Source organism: Dermacentor variabilis, chromosome 9 (genome assembly GCF_050947875.1).
Source record: "Dermacentor variabilis isolate Ectoservices chromosome 9, ASM5094787v1, whole genome shotgun sequence".
NCBI classification, from domain to species: Eukaryota; Metazoa; Arthropoda; class Arachnida; order Ixodida; family Ixodidae; genus Dermacentor; species Dermacentor variabilis.
In genome coordinates this window covers 92,155,691-92,171,005 of record NC_134576.1, presented here as the reverse complement: position 1 = coordinate 92,171,005, position 15,315 = coordinate 92,155,691, and the positions used below count along the sequence as shown (strand labels likewise).

General features: G+C 48.2%; 1 protein-coding gene across 1 annotated transcript in view; it reads right to left on the bottom strand.

Moving 5' to 3' along the window:
• LOC142558448 (venom serine carboxypeptidase-like) overlaps positions 1-13,612 on the bottom strand; it is a 98,131-nt gene extending 84,519 nt beyond the window's left edge. The window contains exons 1-2 of the mRNA XM_075670582.1: positions 13,509-13,612; positions 12,227-12,374 (exon numbers count right to left, since the gene is read on the bottom strand). Coding sequence (XP_075526697.1) covers positions 12,227-12,374; positions 13,509-13,612 — 252 coding nt within the window. The remainder of the gene's footprint in view (positions 1-12,226; positions 12,375-13,508) is intronic.
• Positions 13,613-15,315: the final 1,703 nt, after the last annotated feature.

Below are 15,315 nucleotides of genomic sequence, written 5' to 3'. Positions count from 1 at the left end.
CTTTCAGAACATGTAATGACCTGGCAAGGTTTTTAATGTCAAGCATTATTAGGATCGATCAATCCCCGTAGTTTCTCGACTGTTAGGTCGGGTATTATTGTTTATTTTTGATATAGAATCTCGTGGGAGTAAACGCACCTATGCTCTGCGTAGCAAAACAATTAACCGCTGCAAAAAGTATCTCTGCAATATATATAGCAAAAAAAAAGAAAACAGCGAGGAGGCGGGGGAGCTGAGGTATTTCTCAAACACAGGTCTGTTGTAGTTATGGAGAATGCAATCTATAATGGAATTGAATAGAAGGTTCATTTCGTAAATAGGACAACGCATGCCACGTGCTTTCACCAGCAGCAGTTCGCTTTCATTTTTATTAGAGCGCGTTCTGCGATCTAAAATTCAACTTTAATGGAGCCCTATGAAGGTTGACGTCAAAATAGCTGAATGTCAAATTGCATTTGTGGCACCTATGCGAGCTCTGCCAGAGAAAGATAGTGAAACACGTAAACGTCGTTCTACTTATAGTATATCTCGTCATATCAGCGCAAAAACGAATATAATCGTCAACTAGACTTAGAAGCAGAAAAATTAGACATTTTGGTGAACGTTATCGCATTTATTTTCTTGCATCTGTGTCACTGAATTTATCAGCTTTCGAACATTTAGAAGTGAAACTTAATTTCTATATTCCTTAGTTTCATCCACCCATTCCACAATAATACGCATAAGCGACAAGTTCAAAGGCCATCTTAAACAACGATAACACGAGAGCTGGATCAAAGAAATCCTGTGCTTTCTGCGTTCGGGAATGAGGCATTGGCACTCTACTTCTTAAGCAGCCGAACACAACACAGGCACCTTTATGTCGCGTTAGTCTGTCCTGTGTTTCACCACAGTTCCGTTTTCATATTTAAAGAAACACACATGGGGCGCGTGACTCATCATATGTTCGCAAGAGGGCTTCAATATTTTTGTGCACATGACAATGTCTCGTACTTAAGTCTTAATGGGCAGCTACGCAAAAGCCGGAGCAGCTACAAGGGCTATTATGGAACAAAATGTTCCGAGCGTGAGACTGAACTGGTGGCTTTTAGGAAACCACTGTGCTACGCGGATATTCTGTGCACAGATCCCTTCCTGACGCAGGACTCGGACTAGAGCCGTCATGCAATAAAGTTTTCTTTTTTCTTTCTACCCTCGTCACGTCACAACATTATCTCTGGTTTCTTATCCTTCTTTCCCTGTGCTATGTAGCAGGTCAGAGTATACCAGCTTAGGCCAGCATGTCTTCCTTTCTCTCTATAACGAGTGAATTATTGGGTTTGTCGTGCTTTTGTTGGAAATGAAATTTTCAACGATGGTCGGAAATATTACTTCCAATTATGGCCGTCGCTTGCGCTAACTCGCTAAGAAAACTGGCTTAATATGTCCAACGGCAAATCGTTTCAGTTTTTATGTGTCGGTCATGTTGTAATTAAACGTCGATGTTAAATAGGACAGGATTGAAGTAACATCTGCTGAACCAAAATCCTGACACTCATGGGCAAATTGCTGCGAAAAAAAGAATGCATCAGCAAAAATTCATTGCGCGTGCAACAATATGATTCGCCTTTACATCATAAGGTACGCCTTCTATATTTGTTCAAGGAAGCCGTAGTTATCGAATTCTGGTGTTTTACGTGCCACAAGCCGCAATTTGATCATGAGTCGCACAGTACAAGGAGGACTCCGAATGAAATTTGGCCCCCAGGAGATCATTGACGTGTCCCCAATGCACGGGTCCTCGTCTCCATCGAAATCCGGCCACCGCGGTCGGGATTTGATGATCGCGGAATCAAATCCCTGCCGCGGAGGCCAGAATCCTGTTACGGAACGATTTCGCCATGGAATGATTAAGGTGTACCTTGAAGGTATGAATTTAGTCTCAAACCAATGTCCCCCGCTGGAAGACCTCTCAGCCGCTTGTCCTCCATAGCTCTGGATTCAAGCAGGGCCTGCGGTGAACACTGATAGAGTCAGCTTTCTGTTTGACATTCCGCCGCTCCGGGGATTTCGGTCTGGTTACGCCCCTTTATCATGCTCTGATCCCGCTGTCTACGTTGTTCAACTTTGCAACTTCTGCCGTCGGCTCTGTGAACCTCCATTACGCGCCCAGCAACGCCAGTGGACTAACTTGACACCCGAGTAAACGACCTCACCTCTTGCGTTTGTGTTGAGAGTCTCTTTGAAGTTTCAAGTTTATTACGATTTGGACAATGCAAGGTTGTCATGGCGCCGGAGCAAAAGGCGAGACTATACTCGCCTGACTTGGCCCCTGGCGCCACGAGCACAGCAGACAACCGTGCTATAGAACATATGTATACCTATATACACATAATACACACTCATATACATCCTTACATATACATGTATATATACGAATGACAAAAATATACATACAATAAATCAATGAAGCACAATAAATATATATAATACAAATGAAGGAATAAAGTGGTACAGAAAGGCCACAAGCCAAATGCGAACAAAAAGTCTTGGAACGCATGAAATTCCATATCAGTCGAAAAACAGAAAATCAATCAGAAAAAAACAGGTGTCAGTTGTCGGGAAAATACAGTTCTGATTTCTTTCTGAGTATTGAAATGGTTGAGGAATCTTGCATGATATCAAATAAAGCATGCTCATCAATAAGTAACTTAGGAATCTGCCACTGTAAAAACTGATTGCCGTAGTTTGTTCTGGTTTTTACCTTAATAAGGTTCCTAGCTCTTAAGGTGTAATTAGTTGTGGTATTAGTATATATAGAAAAAGGTTCTCACGATTACTTATGAATCCTAAAAATGCTTTTTTCGGGTAACTTTTGTTTATATAGACTAGTGAGAGTCAAAATACTGTCCCGATGAAAGTACTCAGAGGTATGTTCGTAGATCGATAGGTTATGAATAATACGAACACACTTTTTCTGCATTCGGAATAGAGTTTCCAAGTTTGCTTTAGAGGTGACGCCCCAGATAAGTAGACAATAGTGGAATCTGTAATGAAAAATATAAAAATATAACTGACGTTTCAGCTTTAAAGGTAACAGCGTACGATGCTTATTTAGCATACCGATTAATTGTGCTATGCTACGTTTAATATAACTTACGTGATGCATCCATCGTAGATTTTCATAAAAGAGTACACCCAATAACTTTTACTGGGAAACCCTTTGAAGTGGTTGCGATTGAAATACTAAAACAGATGCGAACTTAACTGGCTTGTTAATAGGAGTAACAACAATCTATTTTGTTTCTTTAACATTTAGGCTCAACTGATCAGCCGATAACCACACTGAAAGGGAATTTAACCAGTTGTTAATAAGAGGAATTAGAATAGAGCTGTTATCAGAGGAGAAAAAAACGTTTGTATCGTTGGCATATAATACAATACTCGGTGCTTCTGGTATTGCCACGATATCATTGATATAAAGCAGGAAAATCGAAGGACCTATAATAGCACCCTGCGGGACGTCCTACCTAATGTCTGCTAAATCTTATTTTATGCTGTTGATTTCCACAAATTGGGAGCGGTGTGATAGATAGCTACGCAGTAAATCTAAAGCAATGCCTCTGATTCCATAAAAGGGTAATTTAGAAAAAAGTATGTCATGTTTAATTGAATCAAATACTTTATTAAAGTCTAAATATAAGCCTATTATGTATTGTTGGATTTCTATATTGGCAACAATTTTATCAATTTTTAAGCATGGGTGCTAAAGGCATCCCAGTGTGCCTACGATGGTGCCTAACATGTCATCAGACAAAGTATCAATGCGTTCGCACTTGATATAAGCAGGCGAAGCTCCACGGCTTCCGTCGATCGCTTGAAACCGGTTTTTCCGGGTAACTCTCACTAACTTAAGCACCATGACGAAGGCCTGCTCAACGCATCGGCCTACACCGAGGCGTTCCTTTCGAATGCTAGTACTATGCAGGCCAGTGTTGTTCAATCTCACGCCTTTGTCTGAACGTCTTCACTAGTGCAGAGTTCACTAGTGCGCTCCTGTAGGAGACTAGTGCTAGCCAAACGCAAAAGATGAACACCATGCCGCCCGCGATAACCAATGACCGCAAATATCGCCACGAAGCTCGTGCCCTTAGCCTCCTGGGACGGGTTGGGCCGTTGAACTGCCGGCCTCACGCTGGTCTCTTGAATCCTTAAGTCCATATTTCGCTGGCTGGTACTCGGTATCTCTGTAAACTAGTGCCCCTTTTTGCTGTGTTCCCAATGTCCTTTTGTTGCCACCACATACTTACCTGCGAACAACATGAAAAAACTAGGGTCACCGATATGAAGATATTTTCAGCCAAAGAAACATGGAAGCTAGAAATACCAAGGATATAAATGGATACTCGGCCTACAGAGAAAAAGTTACATCGTGTTTCAAAAAGACGTAGTTAGTGGAGGCAGCCATTCCAAAATTGCCTAAGAAGTTTACCCAATAGAATCTTTCTATGGTTGCTGTTGAGTTCATAACACATTTATTTATTTTGTCATCATCGTAACAGGTAGAGACAAGTGCCTCTCTGGAGCCTACGCCAAGCAGCGGTATCCTCTGTCTTTAGATTGCGATGGGGTGGTGGATATCGCAAGCGACACCTTTTGTGCTGGTTCACGATGGCTGAATACTCGAGGTCGACAAGGTCCGGGTCTTCTTCAGCCGGCCTGATGAGTGCTCGGTTATGTACGAATCCTCGAGGTGCTCTGTCAGGCTGCCCGTGATGCCAGTGTGGCTCGGTATCCAGATAATGGTTCGGGTGGTGAAATCCTAAGGGTCCCCTTTGAGTATTTGTGCTAGTACTTGTGCAGCAGGTCTTCCAATTCTTCCCCGTAGGAAGTTGCGGCAGGCCTGCTGAGAATCCGTGAGGATCGTCAGTGGTTGGTTTGCGTGTAGGCCTTCGCGGATGGCTAACGCGATGGCCAGCTTTTCGGCTTCCGTAATCGTGCGGGGCGCGGGTCGATGCAGTGGAGGTAACGTGGTCTCGGTGGTCGCATACCACTGCCACTGCGCTCTTGTTGTTCCTCGCGTACATGACGGTGTCCGTAAAACGGGCCGTGGTATTGAACCTGTCTGCTTTCTCCATGTACTGGGCCCTTGCTCTCCTCCTGCCGGAGTGTAGGTTAGGATCCATGTTGCGTGGTATAGGAGCAACACGCAATCAGTCCTGGACGTGACGAGATATCAAGCAGGTTTCTTGGCGTCGTGTTGTTATAGATGGGAACTTCATGGTTTGTAGGACCTGCCGGCCCGTATGAGTCTGCGCAAATCTGTGTTGTTGCGAGACGTAAAGGGCTTCTGTCCGTTCGCTGAGGATATTGTGCAACCTTGTGCAACCAATTTTTCAGTCGATGTACTCCTCGGCAGGCGGAGAGTGGCCTTGAAAGCCATCCTCAAAACTGTGTCGGCCTGCTTCATCTCGGACTGTGTCAGATGGTAGTAGGGCAGGCTGTATGTGATTCTGCTCACCACCAGCTTCTGACCAGTCGGAGAGGGACCCTTTCCTTCATGCCTCTGTTCTTGGATTTTATGCGGGCGATCATGCGTTCGATCTATCGCCTTGACACTAGTTTTGAGGAGTGTAAGGGTGTGTGTGGCCCGCTGGGTGGATTACCACCACATGCCCAGCACCCTTAGCAATGGATTATCTGGTATGAGGCCCCCATTGAGGCATACCTCGAGTTTTCTTGTTGGGTCTTTGCGGACTGTGTGGTTACCCCGGCCTCGCCAGACTCGTAGGAGCTCAGATTTCTCGGGGGAGCATTCTATTCTTGGATGAGATATGCTACAGTTTGCAGCCGTTGTTCTTTTTTCAACGAGGGACGCTGTTATGGTCCAGAGTATTATGGCGTCTGCGTAGACTTCGTGCCGAAGACCTGCTATGTCCTGCAGTTTGCTTGCGAGGCCGATCATGGCGACGTTGAACAGCGTGGGTGAGATGACAGCCCCTTGTGGTGTGCCCTTGTTGGAAGGGTGCTACACTGGAGTCGGGATCTCTCCTATCTTCAGCTCCGCCGTGCGGAGGCTCAGGAAGCTCTGAACATACTTGTACGTTAGCTCGCCGCAGTTGGTGTTGGCCAGCCCTTCCAGGATTCCTTGGTGGCTGACGTTGTCGAAAGCCCCTTTGATGTCGATTGCTAAGAGGACGTGTCCGCCGCTGCGGGAAACGTTGCTGAGGACTTCTTCCTTGATTTGGAATAGCACATCTTGTGTGGACAGGCCAGCGTGGAAACCGAACATGGTGTCCGGCAGGTGTTTGTTATGTTCTAAGTGTTTCTGTAGTCTTGTGTTTACAATTTTCTCGTACACTTTGCCGATGCAGGACGTGAGCGAGATGGGTCTGAGGTTGTAAGTTGCCAATTTCTTGCCCGTTTTGGGGATCATGATTATTCGTGCGTGTTTTCACATCGCCGACACCGCACCTTGTTCCCAGTGTTGGTTCAGAAAGGCCGTGAGCGCGGAGATAGGCCTGTGGCTCAGGTTTATGATCATGGAGTTCGTGATCTGGTCCGTGCCCGCCGCTGTGTTACGGGTGGCGACGGCGATGAGCGCTCTCATTTTGTTTTCTGCGATAATTTCGTCCATTAGTGGGTTGGGTTGTCTTGTGTAGGCTGTTCTACATGGTTGTGTGGGAGCGAGATCTCCATAGCACTTGGTCTTGATGGCATCGATAAAGTCTTGTTCGCTACTTGGGTAGGTGTGTAGTAACCGCTCCAGAGCCTTGTGTCATTCCCCTTTTGTTTTGGTGGGGTCCAGGATGGCTTTGAGGATGTGCCACGCCTTGGCCGTATCCAGGGTGCCAACGAAGGAGTCGCAGAATCTATACCAATTCGCGGAGGCGAGTTGCATGGCATATTCTTCTGCTTCCGCTGTTATTTGTGCTATGCGCGTCTTCAGTTTCTTGTTGTATTTCTGTTTTTTTCCAGTGGCGGGTGAGGCCCGGTTTGGCAACCCACAGGTGTAGTAAGTGAGGACCCACCTCTGGTGTCTTTTCCGTTCTGGCGATTTCCTTTGTGTGGTGTTGTTTATGACGACGGAGGTTCTCGCACCTGTGTTTCAGGTTCGTGGTTGTGTGGGCTTCCTGTTCTTGGGCTTCCCTGATTTTTCGCCAGTCAGTGAGTTTAGCTGTGCCGATCTTCCTGCGTAGGCGTCCAGTCTGTAGTGTTATGTTTAATATGTAGTGATCGCTGCCTAATTTTCGAGTGGGTTAAGCCATTCAGCTCGCGTGGTTTGAGCGATGAAGGCGAGGTCGAGAGTGGTGTCGCGTGTTACGCTGTTTCCTTCCCTCGCCAGTATGGTCGGGTCTCTGATGATTGTCAAGTGACACTGTTCAATTAGTTTTTCTAGCTGGAGACCCTTGCGATCCTGCCTCTGGTACCCCCAAAGCGTGTTTTGAGCGTTGAAATCTCCTACTATTACCAGGGGATTGTCTTTAGCAGGGTGTAGGGTGTCCCCTAAGAGTTTTCTGATGTTTGCCCGCCTTTGACTGGTGGGGGGGGGGGGGGGTCGCAGTAAATGTTGAGGACGAAGGCGCTTTGTTTCTGGTTGCCTTTGTATACTATTTCTAGAAGTACATGTAGTATGTCCACGCCGTCTATGGATTTGTGTTGTATGGTTGTGATGTTTGTATCTACTAGTGTGGCTACCTTCAACTTGTCGTCTTGACTTGCGTGGCATTCTTCGTAGCCATGTAGTGTTGGTCGGGTACCGGGCCTTGTACGGCTATGACCTTCGGTGGATTTGAGGAACGAGCGATAAACTTTGTCAGCAGCCCTTTCTTCGATCGGTACCCACGGCATTTTCATTGCCAAATGTCTAAGTTTTCCTTGACTTGCCTGTATGGTCTAGACATTGTTGGATGTGATCGGTGAGTTACGATTTGGTTCGGTCCTGTTGCAGATGTGGCCTTAGGTTTTGTCATAGTGTCTTTCGTAGGTTTATGAAGCTGGTTCTGAAGCTTGCTCTCTACAGCGCCTTCCATGCGTTTTATTGCTGCCTCTGTGCGTTGTATTGCCACCTCTGTTATTTGTTCCAACTGGGCTCGTGTACTCGTGTAGTGTCCATGAAGGTTTGCATCTGAGTGCGGATGGCATTGACATGGGTTTGTAGGTCAATGATGACCTTGCGTGGAGCCATCTCTTGTGATATTTGTGTGAGCTGCGTCACTTGTTGTTTGAGTTGTCTGTTTTCTTGTGTGAGTGCTTGTATCTGTGCGCGCATGGTCGCGAGTTTGAAGGTAATTGAGGAATCGCTCACGCAGATGAGAGAGGCCTTAGCTATTCAATCTAGCACTGTCGAGCATATGGACAGTAACATCTCCCACCTAACACGTAGAGTTGGTATGCTCGAGTCTAAAATGAAAATGATAGACTCTAGCAAAATCAAAAGCATCTCCACTGGCACCACTGCAAAAGCTAAGAAAGTACAGCAGGAGCTCGATAACACGAGTACCCTGCAGGCTTTGCTAGTTCAATAGAAATCAAAATGGCGGGACAAACCGGAAACCTAATTATCTGGCAGTGGAATTGCGCCAGCTTCTTAAGGCGCAAGGCTGCTCTATTGCAGCTCATCAAAGCACAAGTGATAATGCCGCACGTCCTGCTCTTGCAGGAAACACTTAGTGAGAAGGTAAATTTATCGGGCTACCGTTCGCTTAGCCAAAAAGGGGAAAATGGCAGAGGTATCGCCACATTCGTCAGGAAAGACATCTCTTTTCAGGAGCATGAAGTCAAAATTTGTAACTTGGATAAGAAATCCGGTCTCGAGGCACAGTTAATTGAAATCATCCCCCACAGAAAAATCCGATGACACATTTTCATTCTCAACTTGTACAGCTCTCCTTCCGCTCATAAGCATAATCTCCGGTCCCTACTAAATAGGGTCGCAAGCGCTGCGAAATCGCAGACCTTAATAGTCGCAGGAGATTTCAACGCTCCCCACCCGGCTTGGGGTTATGTAACACGAACAAAAAAAGGGGCCAACCTAGTTGCAGCGAGTACAGGCCTAAACCTGACGCTGGTCTCGGACCCACGTTTCCCCACGAGGCTGGGAAACTCGGTCGCCAGAGACACGACCCCTGATCTCAGCTTCACTAGAAATGCTGCTGCCACGTGGTCCAACTTACAAGAGAACTTGGGGAGCGACCACTACATAATAGAACTCAGGATGGAAATAATAGCAGCTCCTCCCAAAACCTATAAATACACAGACTGGGACCTCTTTAGGAAAATAAGAGGTGAAGATGAGGCAGTATACGACACGTTCAGTGAACTGCTTGTACAGATACAAATGGATGTCGAGAAGGCCACCAAGGAAATAGTTACGGATTTTGATTCCCCAGGGATGGACGCAAGGTTAGCGCATCTCCTCGAAGCCAAGCGCTCTCTCCTCGAGAAATGGAAGACACAAAGACTCAATCGCAGGCTACGGAAAAAGGTCGCGGAGCTCAATAAACTCATTGAGGAGCATTGCTCCGAACTTAATAAACAGCAATGGACAGACGCCTGCTCGGCAGCGGATGGAAAAATGCGCAAAGGAGGCAAATGGACCCTCTTTAAACATCTCTTAGACGATGGACAATCCAAATGTAAACAGAGACTAGTCATAGACCGATTAATTAATAAGGAAAAAATGGAAGGCATCTCAGAGGCCTCCATATTTTGGAAACTAGCGAACAAATACCTTCCAATTGGCCAAAACCCAGGTTCTCCACTCCCTCTGTATGAGGGCGCGCCTGCCCCAGAGCTGGACGTCCCCTTCTCGGAAGCTGAGATCAGGGAAGTGCTGCACATTTTCAACGGAAGGTCTGCCCCAGGCCCCGACGGAGTTACAAACCGGCTCTTAAGAAATTTGGACGACAAAGCAATTCAAGCTTTAGTGAATGAGATAAATGAGGTATGGGAGGAGGGCGTTGTACCGGAGAGTTGGAAGAAGGCCACAGTGGTATTAATCCCCAAGCCAGGTAAATCACCCAGCTTGGGGAACCTCCGTCCTATCTCCCTTACTTCTTGCATTAGCAAAGTAGCGGACCATGTAGTGCATAACAGGATATCGAGACATATTGAGCGCAAGGAACTATTCCCGTACAATATGGTTGGTTTCAGGCCCTTGCTTTCAACGCAGGATGTCATGCTCCTGCTCAAAACACAGATAATCGACTCTCAAAGCAAAGATGTAAAAGGGGTCCTCGCACTGGATCTATCCAACGCATTCGATACAATTGCACATGACTATATCCTTCAGGAGATATCGGCCTTGAACTTAGGAGTTAAATTCTTCTCCTTCGTTGCATCCTTCCTCGAGAGTAGGACGGCGGCCATAAAGTTGAGGCAATCAGTCTCGGAATATTTCACACTCGGAAACAGGGGTACTCCCCAACGGGCAGTTATCTCACCCCTTCTGTTTTATATAGCAATGCGCAAGTTGTCGGAAAGCCTTGCAGCAATTCCTTACGTAGGTCAGGCATTATATGCCGACGATATTACAATCTGGTGTCCTGGAGGATCGGAGGCTACGGTCGAACAAGCTCTGCAGGAGGCTCTGCATGTTACAGTCTTTCTTGAAAGGTACAGGACTGGCACTCTCGCCTGGAAACTCGGAACTCCTCCTGTACAGACAGGCTAGACGAGGTGCTAGGGGACTCACCCCACTCGATCAGGTGCCCATTAGCGTTCGTACAAGAGATGGGCACACCATCCCGAGAGTAGACTCTATCAAAATACTAGGGCTTTCAATAAACTCAAAGGGATGCAACGCTAAGACTATAGCCCAACTCACCACGAAAACTGAAAACATTATTAGATTAATTATGAGAGTGTCCAACAAGAAAGGTGGCATAGGCGAGGATATACTCCTTAGGGCTCACCATGCTTTCCTCATCAGCCATGTCATTTACATAGTCGCAGCCCTCAATTGGATGAAAACAGAAATGGATAAATTAGACACGCTTATGCGCAAAAGTATCAAAAGGGTGATCGGCGTGCCAATCACGGCTAGTGCAGAAAAACTCATGATATTGGGAGTACACAACACAACTTCGGAATTAATAGAAGCACAAAGATCAGCACAAATTATTAGATTATTAAACTCCAAAGCAGGCAGAAGACTTCTGGATGCGGCAGGCCTCCGTCCTAGTTTCAATCAGAGAAATATCACGCAACTTGATATTCAGACAAGGAACTCCTTTATTGTTGACCCTTTTCCAAGAAATGTCCACCCCCAACACAATAAAGGTCGAAGGTTAGCGAGGGCCAGAAATTTCTTAAACAACATATCCGGAACGGAGACCTTTGTTGACGCGGCGCGACACGCCAGTGCCAACAAGTTCTCCGTAGCCATAGTCAATGACAGGGGAGAACTCCTCTCGGCAGCCTCGCTGAAAACCTCCTCGGTCGATGTGGTGGAACAGGCTGCTATAGCTCTCGGATTACTGGACTCAAAACGCACTATGACGACACGGACTCCCGAGCAGCCGTTAGAGCGTTCGCATCGGGATTGATAGCCAAAGAAGCAGCCAGGATTCTAAACGGCAAACAGCCTTCTAACATTGTTCACACCATAGTCTGGTTCCCAGCTCACATGGGACCAGACGTATTACCGGGTCACCTGAACCCCAATGAGATAGCCCACGACCGTGCGCGAGGTTTCGTATGCCGCGACGGGATGGTGTCTCGGGTGAGTTCGGGAGAGCTCGTCCACAGTGATCCACTGGTTACTTTTCATGAAATCACCTCTCATTACAGAGGGAATAGGCAGAGTTTTCCTTTCCCCCATCATAAGCTCAACAGGCCACAAGCTAGCACGCTTCGCATGCTCCAGACGGGGTCCTACCGCTCTAGGGGCTTTTTGAACATCCTCCACCCGGACATCGATCCATTCTGCCCAGATTGTGGCACTGAATTTAGCTCAATCAATCACATGCTCTGGTTGTGCCCTGTGTTACAGGATTTTAATACAGAAGACTGGACGAAGGCCGTCACAGACCCGAGAGAGGACGTCCAGCTCCTGGCTGTCCAGAGGGCCCGTGAACGAGCGGAGAGGCATGGCCTATCTGTTCCGACATGGGACTAGCCAATGGCTGGGTAAGGACCTGCAGGCCCCCGCTTAGCTCCTCAGGACCTCAATAAAGTCGTTTGCTGCTCCTGATGCTGCTGTGGTTTTCTTATACGAAGGGGAGGGTAGTGCTGACCAGCTTACCTCTTGCTCTTCGGTGGTAGTCCTCTTGAGGGAGGCTTCCTTCGTCTTTCGTTGGTGCTGCTGGGGCCCTTTGTCTTTGAGTGTCGCAGTGGTTCGTGCTGCCTGCTGTTCTTGCTTGGACGTTGACCGAGATCGCCGTCTGGGTGACCTAAAGTGAGGCCGGGGGCGAGAGCAGGAGCGGTAGGACCTGGACCTCGGTTTAGAACCGGACCGCAATCCGTAGATGCCCAAACACTCCTAGTAGTCGAAGTCGGAGTCCTCCCGCTCGAAGCTGAACCATCGCGGGCGAAGGTCAGCCGCCTAGGTCGACTGAGTGACTGGATGGGGCTGTCGCTGGGTTTTGGGTGTGGCGGTGGAGGCAAGCTTCCATCTCGGGGGAATGCGCTTGAGCTTGTTGTTGCACTCTGTTGAGGCCGTAAGATGGACCCCTCCGCACAGGACGCACTTCGGAAAGTTAAGATGGTTGCAAACGTTGCACGCACGAACCGTTGGGTTGGGGCAGACGTCTGGTCGATGTCCGGTGGTTCTACAGATGGAGCAGAACTGCCTTGTCAGCTGGTAGTCTCGGCAAGGCATCTCCCCTCCGTAGAAGTATACAGATATAGGCACCTGGGGTCCCTCGAAGTGGAGTTTGGCTGTCTGGGATTGTCCGAGCATACGGGCGCGCACGATGAGGACTGCCTGGGTGCGGACCCGAAGATTCGCCATAAGCGCTTCTTCACCGGCGCCTGCGTTGATGCCGTGTACTGCACCTTTAAGCAGGCCCTCGGGTATTGATAGACACACCTTTACAGGGTGCGATCGTCCATGAAAGATGCGGCCCATAATTTTCATGAGGGTGGCCGCCGTGGCCTCGTGAGGGGTGCTCACGATGATGATGTTCGAGCCCTGTCGCAGGCGGACGATGAAGTCATCCCCCTTGCTGGTCGACGCGCCTCCGGTGGCTTAGATGATCGCCTTAGCCACTTGGTGGGTCTGTAGTTTCTGAACGATGAGGCCTGGGGTCGGGCGGATAATGATTTTCATGTCAGTGCGCGGGGGTGGAAGCACGCATCGGCGAGGCCTGATCCTTACAGCCGCCTCTTGAGCAGTAGGTGTTCCGGCTCCGCGCTCTTCGCAGGTAGCTTGCGACGTGGCTTTCGCGGCGGTGGCTGGCGCCTGGGTTAGAGCTAGCCCTAACGGCGTGGTTTTCGATGCCGGAATTTGCCCGACTGGGTCTTGCTCACCAGTGGATTGTTGTTTTTGCAGGCGGCGTCTCCGATGAATGGAAACGACCGTTTGCCACTGGGATTCTTGATTGGGGAGCTGCTCCGAGAGGACGGGAGACGGTCCCGTCAAGGCCTCGTCAGGCAGGGGCCTCGGGTGACTCTCGGATACAGCTTCCATGGTTTCGCTATCGGGGGGTTGATAGGTAATGGCGACTGGGTTTCCCGCGATCGTAGCGTTCCGGGCTGGGTCGCCCCCACAACTCATCGTCGACACGGTGGCTGCTTGCGGGTCTCCGAGCTCCAGCGCGCCAGCGTTCGGCGTTCGTAGCCTACCGTCGGCGTGACCCAACGAATAGGGCTCGCTTTGGTCTTGATAACTGCGGCTCACAGAAGTTCGGTTCTGCTAAGTCCCCTTGATGTTTACAAAGATATTCCGCTGATCGCAGTGGTACCAGGAGATATTGGGCGCTTAGAAAATTCGAAATCACGAAGCCGATGTGAAGCGCGTCTGCACGCCTTGAGTTTCTTCTTACAAATCGTACAAATCACTACGTGCATGATCCTAGGAGGGCTCGACACCAGATTTAAGAACCCATGCTCTCGCAAAGGCCATTGAAGTAGTAATGGCATTTGCAATCCCCTGGTGCGTAGCAGCTAATAGGTTGTGTCATACCTGACTAATGAACTTAATTCATATAATATTCACTGCGATGAATTATACGTAAGAAATATGTGAAATGTGCATACGTGTTACCTCATAAAGCGCGCTAAATTGAAAATATCAGCATGAAGAACAGTGACTGAGACACTAGAAATGTGGAGATCATATAGATATGCAGACGAGATTAAACATTTTACAGTTTATATAACGTCGAGCTAGCCGTAGTCCGGAGACGTCGTAGCGTCTACATATAACGTCGTAGCCGCAGACCCGAGACGACCAGGAAAGAGCGTAGTGAAATCGACTACTACCATGACGGGCCGAGCATCATCGCCTGCAACCGTCGTACTGCAAGAACCCAGGGAACCACCCATCTTCCATGTAGCTTCGTGCGTCGATTGGGAAAGCTGGCTCGGAACCTTTGACGGTGTTTCAAACGTCACTTATTCAACGTGAGAGACTCCGTCGACATGACATCTATTCTTCCGCACCTTTCCCGTTTTCCCCCACAGCGTTGCCCGTCGCCTGCAGTTTCGCTAAATCTGCGAAACTACCATGGCCACGCCGTCTGTGAAACTATCGCCAGCGTAGCCGCGCCGTCCGGCACCAGGAGCCCTTAGTGGTCGCCGAATCTTCGGCCTCGCAACTTCGCTCTCCCGCATCCCAAAGGTAAAAGACGGAACTCTGAGAGGAAGTCACGTAAGAGAGAATGACGGTAGAAGCCATCTGAGCATGACTGTCAAGGTCAATTCGTTTAGCGGTGAGACAATGTAGCGACCGAATGTATTGCCACCGCTGAAACCCGTGATGTGTAATGCGCGCACTGCACGCTCATTACTTTCTCGCACTTCCCTCCGGGAATTCTGCGCCATCTAGCGACAACGCCGCGATGTCTGCTCGTAGCGCGTGCCTTACTATATATCCAGACGAGATTATCTGAGCATTCATTCATTCATTGATTCATTCATTCATTCATTCATTTGTTAGATACTTCTAAGGCGCAGTGGCATTGCTAGAAGGGAGGACAAATATTATACAGGGCAATAAAAGAATAATAATAAAAAAATTGCATCGTACAACAGGCATCATGTACGGCTGTCTTAAGAAGCCTGTCGTCAATGATGGCGGCGATGGAAGCGGGAAGGCTGTTCTATTGCCGGCTGGTTTTTCGGAATAAGAAAGTACTTATGCATGTTAGTTTGGCATGCTGGCACTGCTAT